At 38.0% G+C, this 21778-nt stretch overlaps 1 protein-coding gene and 1 long non-coding RNA gene across 4 annotated transcripts in view; one reads left to right on the top strand and one right to left on the bottom strand.

The window, feature by feature from the left end:
* The window catches only part of nf1a (neurofibromin 1a), a 61072-nt gene that overhangs the window by 26524 nt on the left and 12770 nt on the right, over positions 1-21778 (top strand). For 2 of the 3 annotated variants that reach the window (XM_058080478.2, XM_058080479.2), the window contains exons 30-40: positions 756-818; positions 3537-3695; positions 4238-4335; positions 6238-6384; positions 6476-6622; positions 7851-7961; positions 17006-17438; positions 17519-17859; positions 18385-18587; positions 19939-20132; positions 20223-20363. In XM_058080478.2, the coding sequence (XP_057936461.2) occupies positions 756-818; positions 3537-3695; positions 4238-4335; positions 6238-6384; positions 6476-6622; positions 7851-7961; positions 17006-17438; positions 17519-17859; positions 18385-18587; positions 19939-20132; positions 20223-20363 (2037 nt within the window). The remainder of the gene's footprint in view (positions 1-755; positions 819-3536; positions 3696-4237; positions 4336-6237; positions 6385-6475; positions 6623-7850; positions 7962-17005; positions 17439-17518; positions 17860-18384; positions 18588-19938; positions 20133-20222; positions 20364-21778) is intronic. The other variant, XM_058080480.2, reaches the window with a different exon arrangement.
* On the bottom strand, positions 14981-21484 carry LOC144899642 (uncharacterized). The gene is made up of 3 exons (XR_013627946.1): positions 21388-21484; positions 16142-16253; positions 14981-15998 (listed from the first exon to the last, which is right to left on the bottom strand). It is a non-coding gene; the product is annotated as an uncharacterized LOC144899642 (long non-coding RNA).

Genomic DNA, 21778 nt, shown 5'->3' on the forward strand with positions numbered 1-21778 from the left:
TCCCCTGCAAAACCTGCCTCAAAAATATCTCACCGGGGGTGGCGCTTGAAAAAGCTTTAGATTGGTGCGGCATTAGCGCTTGGCCATTTTCATTGTGTAAAAGTAGCTCTCAGAAGGAGAAAGGAGAGCTTTAAATGTGTTGGTCCATTCTTAAACACATACAGGTATTTCTATAGAGGCTTGTGTTTGCATTGTAGCCACGCCCATGATTCCGACACCACAACAAATGCAGCGGGTGTGATCACAGCCTAATGAGTGGAAGCATCGTAATTCATCAATCATAACGCATTTCACCGACTTTCAGCTGCTGCTACTCTTGCCCTTACCACGGCGCTGCTCCTTTACACTACGTTTTGGCACTTCCTCACTCGTGTTGAGGTATTCAATGTGCCGCTGATCTAGTGTAACTTGCGCAACATCCACGGCCATGAAAAAGTTTGTTTTTTTTGGACATATGATTATTTTATATCTTTGCTTTTTTTTTCCCCATTCTCATTTTGAGTTACCTTTGACGGCCTTTTAATTTTCCCCCCTAAAGTACGCTAATTCCAGCAATGCCAGTGTATGCATGGCAAGCTTCTTTAGCCAAGCAGCAATTAACAAGTAGCTGTGTGACACCTCTTCTGTGCTTGACACAAAGTCTACACCTGAGCTATGTTTAAATCTGAATTGATAGGGTTGTGTGTGCGTGTGCGTGTGCGTGCACGTGTGTAGCTGGTGCCGTGACCATGATTGTGCTCGTCTCTGTTCTGTAGGCTACTTGCCACTCTCTACTGAATAAGGCAACTGTAAAAGAAAAAAAGGAAAACAAAAAAGCAGTAAGTTTGCAGAATCTATTTTCCCTCAGATACTTTCCCCCCTAGCAAAAAAAAACAATTTTTTTTTGCATTTTACTCACTTGGTTTTATTGTCTTCATTAAAAAAATAAGATTTTATTTGGTGTCCTTCTCAAGCTGTCAATTCTTTTCTGTATTTTCAACTCTGTACAATATGGATGCAGCGATTGATGACAAGATTTATCAATTTAAAATCTAAAAACATGTCGGGACTAACACTGCTGAATGATGTCGTATGACATCAAAGTCAAATTTGAACGTCTCGATAATCCTTTGTGGATCCCTTCCGCATACACGAGTTTATTGTCACAACCCCGCAAATTTACGATTGTTGGTCACTTGCCTTAAAATCTCCAGCAAGGTGAAAAATTGCAACAGACAATCTGTGAGGAGGCTAAAGATTCCATCTTACCATTCATTAGTGGTGAGTATCTAATGGTAATGGTAATGGTTTCATTTCATTTGAACATGCATCAGATTCCAATTGAGTACATCCCATAATCAGTTCCCAGTTCCACATGTCCAAAAGGAGTAGGAAGAAGCAAAGCTTATTAAATCCTACCCCTCCATCTGGTACTTTTACAATCACTAACTCTTACATTTGTTCACTTCCTGCTTTCCTAATATAATTGAAGTTATTTATTTCTTTATTTAATTAATTGTTGTATTTTTTTAATTTATTTTTGTATTTTTTCATTCATTTTTGTATTTTTAAAATATATTTTTTTTAAATAATGTTTAAATTTTTTAAATACATTTTTAAAATATTTTTTTTATTTTTTAAATATTTTTAAAAAAAATTTATTTTTTTCATTAGAACATGCATCAGATTCCAATTGAGTGCATCCCATAGGAAGAAGCAAAGCTTATTAAATCCTACCCCTCCATCTGGTACTTTTACAATCACTGTTACATTTGTTCACTTCCTGCTTTCCATAATATAAGTTAAGTATTTTTTTTGTAGTTTTTGTTTTAGTTTTATTTCTTGTCCCGTACCGAAATAGGAGGTGATATGAGCATCCAATGCCATAATGGGTACCATAGTAAGTGTCAATATAGTGATATATATAGCACATCATGACTGGTTCAAGACTCTTCATCCTTGTATTTAGCAAACATCAACTGCTTGTATTGTTTCTTGAATTGGCTCATGAAACAATACAAGCAGTTGATGTTTGCTACATTTTATCATTTTATACTTCAAAGGTTTAGAAATTGTGTCGGGAGTGAAGGAGTCGTGCCATTTTTTTGTGTAATCCTGCCAACAAAAGATGCATCTAGGCATTGAAAACTGGGTTCTAAAGCATGCTTTTATGTTTATTTGAAATATCATAACAAAAGAACAAAGAGATCAAAACGTACAGAAAATAACTGAATCATCATTTCCTGTATCGCTGCATCTCTAGTGTACAACCTTGTATTACAATCACTGTACTAATATTGGCACCATTTTATGCATTTTCAGTTCCGTTTTCCAGGAAGCCGTGGCATTCATTCTTCTCTTACTGTCGGAACTCATCTTTGCTCTTTTCACTCTTTCCTCAACATTGTCATAATTCTGATTTATAAACCTCGCATTTCATCTGCATGCTGCATCAGTTGACTTAACTCATATGACTTCAACAATCGGAAATATCCTGATAATATGTGACAGTTTTTAAAGATTTAAAGTGTTTTTTTTTCCTTTAAGCACCCCTTACAAGCCTAGCTCCCTTGCATGTCCCTTAAAGGGGCAGCACAGTCTTATTTCCCTGTCCTTCCCCCAGACACCACAGCACAATTGTTTGGTTGTCAATGAAATACACAAAACACTCACTGTGCAATTTGCATCCCAAAATGGACCCATTTTCATTCAAAGCCATCATTTCTCAGATGATATTGAATGTTTAGTGTTGTTTTCCCGCTAGGAAAGTAAGTTTGTCAGATCTTGAAAGTGTCTGAACTAAAATAAAATGTAGTCATTTTATGATCTTGATTGATAATTATCAAGCATTACAATTTGGGAGTTCTGGGTGTACACCACCGCTAACGTCGGCTAAATAGGCTCCACTTTACTTACTTTTTTTTTTTGCACTTTATTGATTTTACTTGAATTCAGTGCATTGAATTCTAACCGCTCTAATGTATATAAATGACGATAAAATGGATAAATGAACATTTCACATCACTTTTTCCTTTCCTGAAGACTCCTGAGTCACATGGGATATTTTTTCTTTTGGGTGTTTAATACCATGGGATTAGATATGAAAACACAGGCCATTGTTACTCTATACCGTAGATCCCTCCTGAGATGCGTACAACGCTAGTGACCAATTCACTCCTCTGTGCTCGCCAACAAGGGTTCCCCCGTACCAAGTACCAAGTCACATTTTGCGGTGATGGCAGACAAAATTTGTTCCAAAAGGTGTAATATCTCGGGCACATTATTCTATGTTCTGTATCTTTACTCACCGTTTGTTCACATAAAGCCAGCATTTGTCTCGTTATGGTCTTCTGCTCGTTAGGAATATTGATACTGCGCTGATATTTCTGATCATTGCTTCATTGTGACCTTTATCATATTCATGTTGGTCTGCTCTTTGCTAAATCTCGGCCCCCTTGCCCTAATTTCTCCTTTTTGTTTTATTTGTGACATTTCTTTTCTGTTTTTCACTTTTCAACTCGCCCTGCTTTTTTTTTTCCCCGTATTCCTTCCCACAGGTCGTGAGTCAGAGGTTCCCACAGAACAGTATCGGTGCGGTGGGCAGTGCCATGTTTCTCCGTTTTGTCAATCCGGCTATCGTATCCCCCTATGAGGCTGGAATCTTGGAGAAAAAACCCTTGCCGAGGATAGAACGAGGTCTGAAACTCATGTCCAAGGTACGGATGAAGTGATGTTTGTACTTTTGGTTGTCGAGTACCTTGAAATTTACATTTAGCTTCAGTTTTACATCAAAGATTGACAAAATGGCGTTCAACCCAAAGGAATTACCACCCTTCCAATGCTATTACTTTAAATAAAAAAAAATAAAAAAACATGTTGTCAAATCAATTAATTGACTATAAAAGATATATAAGCGATACATTCAGAGTAATTATGTGTTATATTTCACATTGAAATAATACATACTTTAGTACAGTTTCTTCATATTTATTTCTCTCCAACAAAATGGCAGACGTTATCAAAGCTAATCTCCCATACACATAAATGTACACATTCCGACACTTTCCAAGGAAAATAACATAGCACGTGAAATGAAGTCCACGGAGCTGGACACATCCAAGATGGAGAACTTGGACGCAGCCTTTCTTAAGAGATATTACCAATCTGTAGTCACAGCAAAGTGTGGCCTATTGTGGCTTTTTCGGTAAAGTTGTTGTTATTGTCCTCATTAACGTGTCAATTGTGTATTTTCTTGTAGATTTTGCAGAGCATCGCCAACCATGTGTTGTTCACCAAGGAGGAGCATATGAGGCCTTTCAATGATTTTGTGAAGAGCAACTTTGATTCAGCTCGAAGGTGAGACCCTCATGGTAACGACAGCCATGGAGTATCTCCATCGATGACTGTAGTTATAACCATAGAAATGGCTGACGCTAGCAACCACATGGGCACTTTAGACCAGGGGTCCACAACCTTTTTTTTGCACCACGGATGATGTGATTTGGGTTTTTTTTTCACGGCCCGACAATGTGTGGCAGAAAAATAACACGACTGGGCTAAAAGCAAATATTAAGTGCAGGGAAATATAACTCACCTGATGAATCAGTGGAGGTCTGAGCTAGTTTCGTTGAGACGAGATGGTTCCATCCTGGTGTGATGGGAGACGTTATTGAGTCCTTAATAAATTATTGATTATTTCTGTGTGGCCCGGTAGCAAACGCACCACGGACAGGTACCGGTCCCCGGCCCGGCGGTTGGGGACCCCTGCTTTATGCTACATCAGGGGTGGGCAAACTACAGCCCGGGGGCCACATTTGGCCCACCAAGCGTTTGAATCTGGTATTTCAGTACAGTAAAGTCTTGTTATATCGATATCGGTTATATCGAAGTACTGCTTATTATGATACTATTTTCATTTCCCGGCAAATTTCTAGTCTTTTATGATATAATTAGTTCCGTTAGTACGATACCCGGTTATTATGATAATCCGGTTACTACGATGCCCTTTTCATCTCCCGCCAGCCAATTTGGTCTGCTTATATCGATACAAAAGCAGCTTAAATCAATCTTTGCTTAAGGATTTCAATACCAAAAAAGAACACGGCGAACGGCTGCTTCCAGTCAACTTTATTTTTCACACTTCCACCACCAGAGTACAACACACACACCGATTCCCGCTCTTCCTGGTTCACAGGTCATGCTCAACCCGCCCCACATAGCTGGCCAAACACATGCCTGCAACAGAAGAACCAACTGACATAGCATTCACACCTATTCCAACGAAGACACAAGCGTACAAATACATGTATTTAATTGTGTTGTATTCAGATATCTTTTTATAGAATCTATACACACGAGAGAAACCACAAACGCAGTTGGTTCTTCTGTTGCAGGCATGTGGGGCGGGTTGAGCATGACCTGTGAACCAGGAAGTGCGGGAATCGGTGTGTGTGCTCTGGTGGTGGAAGTGTGAAAAATAAAGTTGACTGGAAGCAGCCGTTCGCCGTGTTCTTTTTTGGTATTGAAATCCTTAAGCAAAGATTGATTTAAGCTGCTTATTTGCAGCTTGCAGTGCATTATTGCCCACTTTTAATGCAGTTCGGCGCAGGATCGGATATATCGACAGTCCGGTTATATCGATATTTTTTCAGATTCCCGACAATATTGATATAACGAGACTTTACTGTATTTCAACTATTATTTTAGCAATGATGTATTTCAACTTTTTTAACTTTGAACATACAAACTGGCAACTTGACTTGCAAGTCGGATGTCTTACTTTTGTTGTTTTTTTTTATGAACTATAAAATGAAGTGACATAGTTTGATGTGGTGTGATGTTTAAAGTGCTCCTGAAAAAAAGAATATGAGAACATACAGATGATAGTATAACACTTTTACACATAAAATTAGACAAATAATTCAAGGAAAATTCTAAGCATAAAATAGTGTGTATTAACTATATGTTCTGGCTCCTTGGACAATTTTGTTAGCTCAAAGCTAATGCTCCAAATATTTTCTACACACTTAAAAGGGCCCTATGCTACATTTGAAGTTATCCGTGGTTTTATTTTGGTTTGAATTTTTTTGTCACAACCTTGACATATGTGGAGTGTTTTTTTGAGAATATTCTTTTGTGCTGGATCACTCATAAAACCACGGAAATGACTAGGTTAGCGCTCCTTTTAGCGAACAACTGCAGGCCTACTTTGGCTTCACTTTTCTGTGTAATTGTGGTCTTCTTTCCTTGTTCCCATAGTTTTTTCTTGGACATAGCATCGGACTCTCCGCCGAGTGACTCCGTAAACCACAGTCTGTCCTTCATCAGCGACGGCAACGTGCTAGCCCTCCATCGACTATTATGGAACAACCAGGAGAGGATTGGCCAGTACCTCTCCAGCAACAGGTTGGCATGTGCAGTACCAATGAGTAATACCACGCAGCAGTTACTGCGTATGATGACTATGTATGTGACTCTTTGCTAACTGCCTTTCCAGAGATCATAAGGCCGTGGGCAGGCGTCCTTTTGACAAAATGGCAACCTTGCTGGCCTATCTCGGGCCTCCTGAACACAAACCCGTGGCCGACACTCACTGGTCCAGCCTCAACCTGACCAGTTCCAAATTTGAGGAATTCATGACCAGGTAAGATTGAAGATATTCAAGATATTCAAGATATCACAGTGATTGGCAAGTGTGGGCCGTGGTGGTACTGCAGGTGGGCCATGAGAGGTCATTTAAAAATATGTGTTTTTGCAAATATCATAATTAAAATAAATAACTTTTACTGTAAAATATTTATTGCACAATGAAAAAAATATATTTATAGGCCTAAGTAATAACATATTGAGTATTATTGACCTGTGACAATATTTTAGGAACCTTATATAGTTTAGGATTGGAACGTCGCTTTCTGGTCATCGTGCCAGGGGGTCATTAACGGAGGAGCACGTAGTACAGGGGTGGGCAAACTTTTTGACTCGCGGGCCGCATTGATATGACAAAATTTACCGGGGGGGCGGGGGGGGGCAGACTATATATTTTACACGTAACAGTCCACCTGGTATTATTGTATCTGTAAAATTATTATTTATTATTTTATATTTATATTTAAATATTTTAAAAATAATTAAATATTATAATAATTACAATAAAATTAAAATAATAATAATTATTATTATTATGTAAAATATGCAAATATAACAATATTATATATAATAATATAATAATTAGCATTAATATAATAATTATAATAATCATAATAGTTCTAATAATTATTATAATAATCTAATAATAATAATAATTATTATTATTATTATTATTATTATTATTATTATTATTATTATTATTATTATTATTATTATTATTATTATTATGTGCTTGTGTCCCTTTTTTCAGGAGCACTTTGTAAACAACAGACCATGTCAAAAAATGAAATTGATAAAACCATCAAAAGGTTGGCTCAGGCCATGATGCCAGGTTGTATGTTGAGTTTAAATGAAATACTTTGGAAAGATTGGGCGGGCCGTATTCAAACACTTGGCGGGCCAGATGTGGCCCCCGGGCCGTAGTTTGCCCACCCCTGACGTAGTATGTAGTGGTGGGAAAAAAATTGAGAATGAATTCTGTCTTGTGTGTACACCAAAGATCATTTCAATCCTGAGTCTTTATTATAATAATAATAATAATATAATAAGTTAAGTGCTCTGAGAATGCAATCTTCTATGTACTGTTTATCGGACAAATTTTTTTAGATTTTCAAGCAAGCCCTGAGTTGGTAAAGTTTGGTAACCCCTGCAATAAAACATGGGTACCATTCATTTGACAAATGACCTTGCAGGGAAATGATTGATAAATCTTCTCTGTCTTGTAGACACCAGGTGCACGAGAAAGAGGAGTTTAAAGCCTTAAAGACCCTCAACATTTTCTACCAGGCAGGGACGTCAAAAACTGGCAATCCAGTATTCTACTATGTGGCTCGCAGGTAAGACCGGAAAAAATCATTATTCCTTAAATATACTCTACATTTAAATGACCTTGACACAGCAATTGAGTACTAAGTACTGGCCACACAGAGTGAATCCTTTGGATGGTAAAACATCTCCAATTCGGGCAAATCATGAGACCATCATTGTTTTGTTCATTTGAATGCCTGGCAACTAAACTAGAGCAACATGTCTTTGGACAAAAGTGTTTCTTGTATCATGCATTTATTCCGTAATTCAACATAAGCAGTCCGCAAAGATGAAGCAGGAGTTGGATCACCACTACCATCCAGTGTGGGTCTAAAACCTGTATAAACCCCTCCACAACGCAACCCAACACCTGACCGGCGCATGGCCGCAATTCTTTGTTCCCTGGAAGCATCTTGGCTTCCTGGTGAAACATGCCTGAGTGTCCAATGTGTGGCGTAGGGGCCATCTGTGGAACGTGGCTTAAACGTGCAGACGTGCATGATATCAAAAATATGTTTTTGAGGAATACCTGGAATATGAAATAACAATTTTTCATTACAAAGATATTTCAAGAAAACAAGGTTGGGGTAGTAACACAAAAACTAAAATGTCTTAAAATGTATAAAAAGTACGTTAAAAATGTGAATGGCATGATATCAAAAACATGTTTTTTGAAGAATACCTGGAATATGAAATGATAAAAAATGTTAATTATGAAGATATTTCAAGGAAACAACCTGACCGGGTCATTTTTGACCCACTTATGGAAGGTTGGGGTAGTAACACAAAAACTAAAATTTCTTAAAATGTATAAAAGGTAAGATAAAGTGAATGGCATGATATCAAAAATAGGATTTTTGAGGAATACCTGGAATATGAAATGATAAAAAAAAATTTCATTACAAAGATATTTCAGGAAAACAACCTGACCCGGTCATATTTGACTCACTTATGGAAGGTTGGGGTAGTAACGCAAAAAATAAATTTCTTAAAATGTATAAAAGATAAGTTAAAAATTTGAATGTCATGATATCAAAAACACGTTTTTGAGGAATACCTGGAATATGAAATGAGAAAATGTTTTCATTATGAAGATATTTGAAGAAAACAACCTGACCGGGTCATTTTTGACCCACTTATGGAAGGTTGGGGTAGTAACACAAAAACTAAAATTTCCTAAAATGTATAAAAGGTAAGTTAAAAATGTGATATGATAGCAAAAACATGTTTTTTTAGGAATACCTGGAATATGAAATGATAAAAAATTTTATTACGAAGATATTTCAAGAAAACAACCTGACCGGGTCATTTTTGACCCACTTATGGAAGGTTGGGGTAGTAACACAAAAAATAAATTTCTTAAAATGTATAAAAGATAAGTCAAAAATGTGAATGTCATGATATCAAAATCATGTTTTTTGAGGAATACCTGGAATATGAAATGATAAAAAATTTTCATTACAAAGATATTTCAAGAAAACAACCTGACCAGGTCATATTTGACCCACTTATGGAAGGTTGAGGTAGTAACACAAAAAATAAATTTCTTAAAATGTATAAAAGGTAAGTTAAAAATGTGAATGGCATGATATCAAAAACATGTTTTTTGAGGAATACCTGGAATATAAATTGATAAAAAAAATTTAATTACAAAGATATGTCAAGAAAACAACCTGACCGGGTCATTTTTGACTCACTTATGGAAGGTTGGGGTAGTAACACAAAAAATAAATTTCTTAAAATGTATAAAAGATAAGTTAAAAATGTGAATGTCATGATATCAAAATCATGTTTTTTGAGGAATACCTGGAATATGAAATGATAAAAAATTTTCATTACAAAGATATTTCAAGAAAACAACCTGACCAGGTCATATTTGACCCACTTATGGAAGGTTGAGGTAGTAACACAAAAAATAAATTTCTTAAAATGTATAAAAGGTAAGTTAAAAATGTGAATGGCATGATATCAAAAACATGTTTTTTGAGGAATACCTGGAATATAAATTGATAAAAAAAATTTAATTACAAAGATATGTCAAGAAAACAACCTGACCGGGTCATTTTTGACTCACTTATGGAAGGTTGGGGTAGTAACACAAAAAATAAATTTCTTAAAATGTATAAAAGATAAGTTAAAAATGTGAATGTCATGATATCAAAATCATGTTTTTTGAGGAATACCTGGAATATGAAATGATAAAAAATTTTCATTACAAAGATATTTCAAGAAAACAACCTGACCGGGTCATATTTGACCCACTTATGGAAGGTTGGGGTAGTAACACAAAAAATAAATTTCTTAAAATGTATAAAAGATAAGTTGAAAATGTGAATGTCATCATATCAAAAACATGTTTTTTGAGGAATACCTGGAATATGAAATGATAAAAAATTTTCATTATGAAGATATTTGAAGAAAACAACCTGACCGGGTCATTTTTGACCCACTTATGAAAGGTTGGGGTAGTAACACAAAAAATAAATTTCTTAAAATGTATAAAAGGTAAGTCAAAAATGGGAATGTCATGATATCAAAAACATGTTTTTTGAGGAATACCTGGAATATGAAATGATAAAATGTTTTCATTATAAAGATATTTCAAGAAAACCGGGTCATTTTTGACCCACTTGTGCATCTCAGGGTTAAATAAAAAAACCCAAAAAATCATACTTATATACTTTTCTTCATTCTGGTGTATGGTCTCTCATGAGTTGGGCGTCTCGGGACACTCCTACTGCATGACCCTTGGATCTTGTCCTCTTTGACCAGTCCATTCCATACTCTGTTTTATTGCGTACGTAATAAGCCTTTGTTATGTTTGCTCAGGCTCGTGATGTCGTCCAAAAGTAGACACTGATCTTATGTCGTCTGACTCCTCCCTTATTTCCGGTTGAAAGGACATCTTTTTGGAGAGTTTTTTAGGCAGGAAGGTGGTGAGACAAATCTGTCCCGATGAGCTCAGTGCTACTTGTCCATTGTCAGCTCCTCCGCTGACAAACGGTGTCGGTCCTGCCCAGTCGTTCATCGTTATGTGCTGTTTTTGCAGTTTACGTTTCTTGATATAGATAACCAAGAAGCTAACTATCATCAGCGCCAAAGCCAAACCTATTAGGCCTGCTACTACTTCACTGTCAAATGGTTTCTCGGGTTTTTCCTTAGTGGGTTTTATTTTATTATCTGCCTTTGTGGTGAGGATGGATGTTGTTCCCTCAGTGAAACGTGGAGCATGACTACTCGTAAACAGGATCGTATTAGTCGGTTTGTTTTCAAGAGTTGCCGAAACTGTGCTTGCGGCAGCTTTGAGAGTTGAGTCTGTGGACAAATATCTGTAGTCCATGTTAGTCGTGGAGAATTGGAGAGTCTGTCCTGTGTCCTGGTTTTGGGAAGACCCTCCCAGCACTGGACCTACAGTCGCCGTCATGGCGTCTGTGGCTATTTCTGCTGATGAGTTACTCGTGAGGCTGGTTGCTGTTGCTGCTGAGTCTCCATCTGACATGTTCCTGGAAATCAGAACGTGGGTTCGAGGAGTTGTTGACCAGAGTTTGTCGCTTTCCTTCTCGGTTTGATCCACCGCCATTGGTTGTGTAGTACTGTCAGGCAGTTCATTTAACCGATAGAAAGTGACTGTTGGGACAGAACGTTTACTAGTTGTCACTTGCGTTGTACTGACGAGATGGCGAGATGTCACTGCACCGCTTGATTTCAGTGTCAAAACTAAGCTTATAAAATGGAGGATCATCGTTTCTTCTTAGTCAGTCTTAGCACCTGGAATTATAGAAATTTATTTCAGATATAATGCTTATCACAGCATGTTAATTGGCTATGGTTTCATTTATTTTGAACATGCATTCAGTTTACTATTATTGAATGCTTCATGTTACGATTCCCAATTCCACATGTCCGGAAAGAAGTAGGAAAAAGCAGGTTAAGGCTTGTCACATTATTTAAGCCCTCTAGACATTAACTAACACCCCTATAGTCACCTTTACACGAGAGTCAACCAATATAGTTGATATAATCAGACAAAATAAGCCATAAATAAGACTCCTGCAAAATGAGTGGCGGTTGGGCAGGAAGTAATGTAAGTAATGAGTTTTCGCCGATGTTATTATTATTATGATGCATGTCGCGAGATCATTTAAACCTGCAATAAAGGCCTGTATTTTTGTTCATTTAACCATTTTATTTCTTGAAAATGCTTAATTTAGGCCAAACATACCTTAGATTTGCTCAAATATTGTGTGCTTATTTTTTTTTGTACTTTAGCATTCAACCACAAAATAGTATGATTTATGAATTAATATATATTTTTTTAAACATGAGGCTGAAGAAGTCACAGAATTTGAAGTCCAAAGTGGCGATGGATGAGCAAAACAAAAAATTATCAATGCAGTTGTTTTTACTTTTGACATATTTTCCATTGACTTTAAAGTAACCATCAAATAGGCACTTAGTGTAATAAATGTATATTAAATCTCTTATTTCCAAATCACCTTTAACAATAACATGAACTAAACTGACTTTGAGACTTTGATATATTTTAATGATATCTTTAATAAACCTTTTTTTTAATCTATTCATGCCAGAAACATGCTAGAAACATTTTTGTCATGTGTTCATGTGCATCAATTCATTGCATTTTGAGACTAATATGTGAGTCCTTTTATTTATAATTTTGAAAGCATAAAACAAAAATCAGTCAATTGTAAAGTAGTTGCTTACCAATGATCCTAGGGTCCTTGTCAACCACTTCAGCTGCGTCTTTCACCAATGGAGTATGTGGTAGCGGTACGGTATCATGCCCGTTTGGCAGCATGCCTCTTCATTTAAAGCAGGAACAACCGTTTTTAAAGTCATTTCTGTCCAAATTTGGGAAGACTTGACTTTTTTTTTTTCTTTCTTTTTTTTTTTTTTTTTACTTTGAGGAAGTCTCGGTTGTGAAACAGTTGATCCCAGTGCAATCTATGAAATCTACAACTGCGTTAACACATAGTGAAGCACTTACTGTGTTTTCTCTAATTTGATCAAAAATCAACACACCTTATAATCTGCTGCGCCTTATGTGTGCACTGAGTTCCAAAATCTGTAAAAATGTACAGAAAATGCGCTTAATGAAACAACATTGCCCCGATTTCGCCACTACTGAAAAACCAAACCAAGTCAAGCAAATGAACTCGCAGGGTATATAACTCGCAAATATTCCAATTCCATTGGGTTTATTTGCTGAAAGGGAAAGAATGTAACCTTTGTATACACCTCATTCCCAAAGAAAAGTGCCAATCCCAATGAATATATCATGGGATTCCCAGGGTGTTTTTCTTCTTCTGTTGTTTATTGGCGGTTGGCAAGCAGCTTTGGTGTGCATTAGCGCCATCTGTGGAACACAATCTAAACCAGGGGTGGGCAAACTTTTTGACTTGCGGGCCGCATTGATATGACAAAATTTAGGGGGGGGGGGTGGGCAGACTATATATTTTACATGTAACAGTCCACCTGGTATTATTGTATCTGTAAAATTGTCATGCAATCTGCTATTATTATTTATTATTTTATATTTATATTTAAATATTTAAAAAAATAATAAAATATTATAATAATTACAATAAAATTAAAATAATAATTATTATATTATTATTATGTAAAATATGCAAATATAACAATAATATTATATATAATTAATATAATAATTAGCATTAATATAATAATTATAATAATCATAATAGTTCTAATAATAATTATAATAATCTAATAATAATAATAATTATTATTATTATTATTATGTGCATTTGTCCTTTTTTTCAGGAGCACTTTGTAAACAACAGACCATGTCAAAAAACAAAATTGATAAAACCATCAAAAGGTTGGCTCAGGCCATGATGCCAGGTTGCATGTTGAGTTTAAATGAAATACTTTGGAAAGATTGGGCGGGCCGTATTCAAACACTTGGCGGGCCGGATGTGGCCCCCGGGCCGTAGTTTGCCCACCCCTGAAGGGTTTAGATTCTAAACCCTTCTATACGCCATTCACAAGTACACTTTTATTCAAATATTAAAAAATCTAAATATATATATATAATTTATATATTAATAGAAATAAATAAATAAATAATATATTTTTTTTTTATTTTTATAAAAACTTCAATTAAATATATGTATTTATATATTCTATTTTAATAAAATTAATTAAAATTAAAAAGAAAGCAGGCAAGGCAAGCAGCTTTGGTGTGCATTAGCGCCATCTGTGGAACAGAATCTAAACCCTTCTATACACCATTCACAAGTCCAGGTTTTTCTTATATAAACATAAAAACAAAAAGATTTAGATTAAAACTTTAATAAAAAAAATATATATCTATATAAAAAATGTCCAGAGTTTAATTATAAAATATTAGCAAGATTGAATTGTATCTTTTCCTGTTTAAATTGATCCCGGGTGCGTTCTTTCAGCGAATGCTGAGATATGACGTAACACGCAGCTCCAGACGTTCTTCACTTTTAAAAATGGAGGCCAGCAATCGGCACTGGACTGCTGAGGAAAGTTTGTTTTTGATCCAAACTAAATTTCAAGACTGGACGAAGGAAAAACTGGCAATACGGAGTTATTCCAACAAGTGGAATGTAGACAAGATTGGAATATTTTTTTCCATGTATACCATTGTTTTTGGAAAGGTCATTCGGAAAGAGAAAAACTCCTCATGTAAACGTGGCTAATGATGAGGGGGAACCCGGCATGTTTGATGGCAAAGTTGACCCAGCTGTTCAATTCAGATCCAGAAGATGAGGACTTGGGTGGATTTGGGGGAGAAGATTAAAAAATATATATGGTGAAATAGTAGAATAAATTCTGTTTTGCCTTTTTTTTGCTTATTATACTCCTTATAATACAATACACCTTATGTATGTATGTTATGTATCTGTTACAGTAGATCTAGCATAAAAATATGAACTGTTAGTGTCCTTGGAAAGGACAATAATAATTGACATTCTGAAGGAGACCGTTCCAAGTTAAAGAAGTCATTGATTTTAAACACAATCACACTCACAAATTACAAATACTTTTATTTAAAACATAAAAAATGAAAAGTGTGCCGCCTCTAATGAAGTTAATCCTGTAAACACAAGAAATATCCATTGATAGGCAGTTAGAAAATGACCTCAAATGCCAGTGCCGTAGCCACAGTTCATCAGAAAACAATGGAACATAACACACAATAGAACCGCAGGTTAGCGTCATGAATCTGTTCCGGTAAGCCGCACACAAAACACGTTTTTATCGTTTGAAACTTGAAGCCTAACTGTGTTAGTTGTTAGTCAGAAACTGATGACATCATAGACGCCAACTTCCACTTCCTGTTTTCGTGTATGACCAAACTAACAGGGCGCTTGGTGCAAAACGCCTTGTCAAATTGCTCCTTCAGTGGCGTTTGATGCTGGAGACTACCAGATGCTGGAGACTACCAGACTATGTCGACTGTGTCACACAACAAGCGGCATGTCCTCTAGATCTTTTGGGTTTTCCAAACAAGAGTCTTTTGAGCTTGAACTCACCATCTGACCGTCCCTATCGTCAAGATCCAAACCTGCAGCAGAGGCCCCGTGATCAGTTCCCGCCTGAGCCCCCTCATCTTTCTGGTGCTTTTCTTCCTCCGCCATGTTGTCTGCGCCCACATCATCAAGCATGACACTGGTTTCACAAGGCCCGACCAGTCCTCCCAGTTCCGGCGGGTTAGTGTCCCAGTAGTCTGTACTGCTCACCAAGTACATGTTGGAGTGGGAGTTTCGTGGAGCGTAAACCTGCCGCCGAATGTGGCAGACTTGGCAAGCTAACGCCACGGTAGCGACCAGCAGGCACACGATCAGACCCGCTGCTGTACCTACAGCAATCAGACCCGTCTCTGCATCAACCCAGCAGTATGCTCGCGTGCCATTGTTGAGCGCATCAAAAAGCTCAGGACCGTTTGTAGTTTGGTTGGGCTCGATCGATAAAAGCGAAAGGTTTGCTTTGGTGTCGCAGAGTAACGGCATGAGAAACAAACACAGAGCTCTCGTTCCTTCCATTCTTTTCTGTAATAAGACAAAAGATTACAGAGAGAAGGTTTTTTTTTTTGCTGCGGGGCTTAAAGTTACCATGAGTGTCAATTCAAGTATACATTTCAGGATATTGCCTAAACTTTCGAGTGTTGCACAAGATTGTGTAAAATACTTACTTCCTTTGTGAGTTCTTGGTGGAGTTGCAGAAGTGCTGCTGGTGTTCTTCAAATGGTTTGAACACCCTTTAAGTTGCGGTTGTTTTGGATCCTTCACTTTTGTAAAACGAATCTGCCAACAAAAAAAGAGACCTATCTTTATATTTGTTAAATACTCGGCCAGTGTTTCCCTGTCAATTTGCATCCTAATAATTATTTTTTTTGTATCATGCCAGATCACAACAGAAATAATTTAAAAATACATTTCACCTAACCTGGTTACCTTTTTTCATTGGACTATTTCTCTTATTTACACCACCTAACTCTACATTGATGCTGGTTTTGTGTGCAAACAAGCGCATATTTGTGTCTGTTCGTGCTGGGGTGTTTTTCACTGAAAGCCACATACTAAAAAATGAAAGGATGCAGGGGCCATTTTGATATTTGAAAGAATTTATATATCACGAAAAAAAACCTTCAGTCTTTGCTTTTTTCCGTATTTTTGCAGTGATTTTTAATTTGAATCTGAAATAATCTTTTGTAAATTTTCTTTTTGTAAAATAATGACTTTACACCAATAATATTTTAACAAAAACCCCCTTTGACCTAGTAGTGGAAACGCTATTCATTGTCAGACAGTACTTCCAGTCGCCACCACCTCCAAATATCGTTTTTACTTCCCTTATGAGCAAATTCTTGCGCAAATAGAAAAAGACGATTTTGTGGTGAATTGGCGCTGGAACTCTTCCGAACTTCACGGATCAGAGCACGTGCCTGTCTTTAGGTGTTAAGGCGCCCAAGCGCGCTACGAATAGCGAGTACCCAGTGACATGCTCTAAACCGAAACCAAAGTTCAACAATCGTGTTTTTCTGTGTTTTCTGTAGATTCAAAACCGGCCAGATCAACGGAGACCTGCTTATCTATCATGTACTCCTCACCCTGAAACCGTACTACGCCAAGCCCTACGAGATTGTCGTGGACTTGACTCACGTGGGCCCCAGCAACCGCTTCAAGACTGACTTTTTGTCCAAGTGGTTTGTGGTCTTTCCCGGTTTCGCCTACGAGAACGTGGCGGCCGTCTACGTCTACAACTGCAATACTTGGGTGAGAGAGTACACTAAATACCACGAGCGGCTACTGACCGGCTTGAAGGGAAGCAAGCGGCTCCAGTTCATCGACTCTCCGGCTAAGCTTGCCGAGCACGTAGAACCCGACCAACAGAAACTGCCTGCTGCCACGCTGACTCTTGAGGAAGACCTCAAAGTCTTCCATAACGCACTGAAACTGGCTCACAAAGACACCAAGGTTTCAATCAAGGTGAGCTATTTCATCAGTGAAGGCAACGTGACCGTTACTTAGGAACCATTACTTAGAAACCATTTCTTTGTGCTTATCAGGTCGGCTCGACAGCGGTGCAGGTGACCTCAGCTGAGCGAACGCGTGTTCTCGGGCAACCCGTCTTCCTTAACGATGTCTACTATGCCTCGGAGATCGAAGAGATCTGTCTGGTAGACGAGAGCCAGTTCACCCTCACCATGGCCAACCAGGGCACGCCTCTTACCTTCATGCATCAGGAATGCGATGCCATCGTTCAGTCCATCATCCACATTCGCACGCGATGGGAGCTATCGCAGCCGGACTCAATCCCCCAGCACACTAAGATCCGGCCCAAAGACGTTCCTGGAACGCTGCTCAATATCGCCCTGCTCAACCTCGGCAGTTCTGACCCCAGTCTGAGGTCAGTCCTCCAGATCTGTTGCCGTTCTCTTCAACGACCCTCTTATAAAAACACTCTGATAGTAATCAGCCAGAGGTTTTTCTTAGTCTGATTGACATCTCGAAGTGCTGCTCAATCTGTGATGAAACAGTTTCAAAGTAACCTTTTAGCAATGATTACCACATGACTATTTTTTCAAAAGATATACAGTACAATATCCCGGAAATTAATTGAATGGTATTGTGCCCAATGTCTATCAACTTTCAAAAATTGTCCAGTCAGACCAGGAAAAAAATAGCTACATATGCAAAATCCAGTGTTGCTAAATTGGCAACACTGATCCCTCTTGCCACATCTTCTTATTTTCTGGCAGACTTTGTGTGTAAATTATATGTTGATCTGTTTTTGCAGTATTTTCTGCTTTATTTAGGACTGAAAAGTTTGAAATGAACTTGAGCTTTATTCAGTTCAACCTCACGTCCTTAGGAACAGCACTCCTTTGCTGTATTTTGGCAACACTACAATCTCTTTTCCGTCCTTGCTCAGGTCTGCAGCTTATAATCTACTGTGTGCCTTGACCTGCACCTTCAACCTAAAGATAGAAGGCCAGCTGCTGGAGACGTCGGGCCTGTGCATCCCGGCCAACAACACTCTTTTCATCGTGTCCATCAGTAAGACGCTAGCGGCCAACGAACCGCATCTGACACTGGAGTTCCTGGAAGAGTGCATCTCCGGCTTCAGCAAATCCAGTAAGCACCCTCAACACCATTAGCAGCACTGACACCTACAGACGGCCATCTTGATGTGACGTAACGTGGCACATTCACCGTTCGCCATTCATAGTCCTGCACATTTATGGATTTTTGTCTAAATGTTTTTTTTCTCTTTCTTTTCTCTCCTTTTTTCTTTCTTCATTTCCTTTCTTTTTCTTTCTTCTTTTTCTCCTTTTTTTTTTTCTCTTTCCTGAAAATTCCGATCCATTTGGTTACCTTGAACACAACCAAACACACAAAAATCTAAAATCCTTGCTGTGCTTGGCAGAGTTAATAATAATAATCATCATCGATAATAATAATAATAGTCATCACCATCATCATAATCATCATAATTATAACAATAATCATAACCATAGCCATTGTTGTTATTATTATTATTATAGTTATTCTTATTATTTTTTTATAATAATAATTATTATTTTTATTTTGTGTTTAATTGTGTTCAAAACTACCAAATGGATTGTAACTAAACCCTCAGTAATCGTTGGAAATTTTGGGGGTGATCTGGATCGCCGTCAGGGTATAATAATGGTCACGAGTGAGGGAAAGTGGGAGCGTGAGGTCAACAGACGGATCGGTGCAGCCTCGGCAGTAATGTGGTCGCTGTACCGGACCGTCGTGGTGAAAAGAGAGTTGAGCCGGAGGGCAAAGCTCTCAATTTACCCCCCCCATCTATGTTCCCACCCTCACCTATGGTCATGAGCTTTGCGTCATGACCGAAAGAGCGAGATGGCGGATACAGGCGGCTGAAATGAGTTTCCTCCGTAGGGTAGCTGGACTCACCCTAAGAGATAGGGTGAGGAGCTCACAGTAGAGCCGCTTCTCCCTCACATGGAGAGGAGTCAGTTGAGGTGGCTCGGGCATCTAGTCCGGATGCCTCCCGGACGCCTCCCTGGTGAGGTGTTCCGGGCATGCCCAGCCGGGGAAGGGCCCCGGGGCAGACCTAGGACACGCTGGAGGGACTATGTCTCACAGCTGGCCTGGGAACGCCTTGGTGTCCTCCCGGTGGAGCTGGAGGAGGTGGCCGGGGACCGGGAAGTCTGGGCTTCCCTACTAAAACTGCTGCCCCCGCACGCCGGACCCGGATAAGCGGAGGAAAATGGATGGATGGATTATTATAGAACAATATAATAATAATAACAACAGTAACACTACCACTATTATTATTTATTTTATTCTTTTTCCCAAAATATTTTTTGAACTCTACCCGCAATGACCCAAACCTTGACCTCCAAACCAAGCCACGTACCAAAGCGTGATCACGGCGCACCGTTCCGCACTTGATGCCGCTATAGCGCGTACATAATGATTTGTTGTTGTGCAGGTATCGAGCTGAAGCATCTGTGCTTGGAGTACATGACGCCCTGGCTGCTAAACCTGGTTCGCTTTTGTAAGCACAATGACGACGCCAAGCGCCAGCGCGTCACCGCCATTTTGGACAAGCTCATCACCATGACCATCAACGAAAAGCAGATGTATCCCTCCATTCAAGCCAAGATCTGGGGCAGCTTGGGTCAGGTGAGTCCGCCACACCGACAACTTGTAGCGGTTCTAATATGTATTTCGACTTCAGGTATTTAGTTATCTTTGGAAATGCTTTCTCCTTAGATAACAGATCTGTTGGACGTGGTCTTGGACAGTTTCATCAAGACCAGCGCCACGGGAGGCCTGGGCTCCATCAAGGCTGAGGTCATGGCTGATACTGCAGTGGCTTTGGCATCAGGGAATGTTAAACTGGTCTCCAGTAAGGTGAGGTTAAACCCGGTCTGGCACCAAATACCTTTTCATGATGTCATATGTGCTATATATATCACTATATTGACACTTACTATGGTACCCATTATGGCATTGGATAGTCATATTATTATCATAACATTATAAAAAAAAAAGACCATAAACTGTATTATGGAAAGCAGGAAGTGAACAAATGTAACAGTTAGTGATTGTAAAAGTACCAGATGGAGGGGTAGGATTTAATAAGCTTTGCTTCTTCCTACTCCTTTTGGACATGTGGAACTGGGAACTGATTATGGGATGCACTCAATTGGAATCTGATGCATGTTCTAATGAAAAAAATTAAAATTTTTAAAAATTATTTTAAAAAAATAAAAACAAAAAATTGTTTAAAAAATGTATTTTAATTTTTTTTCAATTATTTAAAAAAAAAAAAAAAAAATAAAAAATGTATTTAAAAAAATCAAAAAATTAATTTAAAAAATACAAAAATTAATTAAATAAAGAAATAAATAACTTCAATTATATTAGGAAAGCAGGAAGTGAACAAATGTATCAGTTACTGATTGTAGAAGTACCAGATGGAGGGGTAGGATTTAATAAGCTTTGCTTCTTCCTACTCCTTTTGGACATGTGGAACTGGGAACTGATTATGGGATGCACTCAATTGGAATCTGATGCATGTTCAAATGATATCAAACCATTACCTTTTAGTCCATGAAAAATGATCAAAATACTTCTTACAATATGGCCCCATATTAAATGCTTCTTAATGCACGAGTTCATGTCACCGTTTGTAGTTCATTTAAACATTTTTATGGGCTCAAAAATCATGCAGTTTTACCCTCATGCTGACATAATCATACAGTACTACTGTTCTGTTGATCTGGTTATATTATCATACAGTATTATAGTCATGTTGAGGTTATCGTATAGGACTATCCTCACGTTGACATTGCAGCATATTATCCTCCTGTTGACGTAATAATACAGTATTTTATATGCACGGCATTGAATTAGTCTGTAAATAAATACTTACTTCTTTGAAGAAATAAGTCCAAATGAAATCTTCCACGTCTTGGGGGAAAAACTCTTCATCTGTGTACGCGCTGCATCAATGGGGCTTACGACTGGGATAAACAACACACACACACACACAGACACAATAGTAAGCCCAGGCCCTGGCTCCTTTTATTGCAGACGCCAGCGTTGCCGTAAAAGGGGGCCATTGTGTAGACCGTTTCATCAGAGCAATCAGTGTTGACTCAAGCAATCGTCAACTTAGTGTGCGTATTTGGCGTCGACCGTCAGGAGATTCTGCTTTACTTTTCAAATACATCCTAAATGACTTGTAATTTGTTATTATTTGTATTAATCAAACAGTTGGTTGCTCGCTAACTATAAGACATTTGTATGAATATATGTTTTTA

Source organism: Doryrhamphus excisus, linkage group LG8 (genome assembly GCF_037039965.1).
Source record: "Doryrhamphus excisus strain RoL-2023G ecotype Guam linkage group LG8, RoL_Dexc_Guam_v1.1, whole genome shotgun sequence".
Lineage (NCBI taxonomy): Eukaryota > Metazoa > Chordata > Actinopteri > Syngnathiformes > Syngnathidae > Doryrhamphus > Doryrhamphus excisus.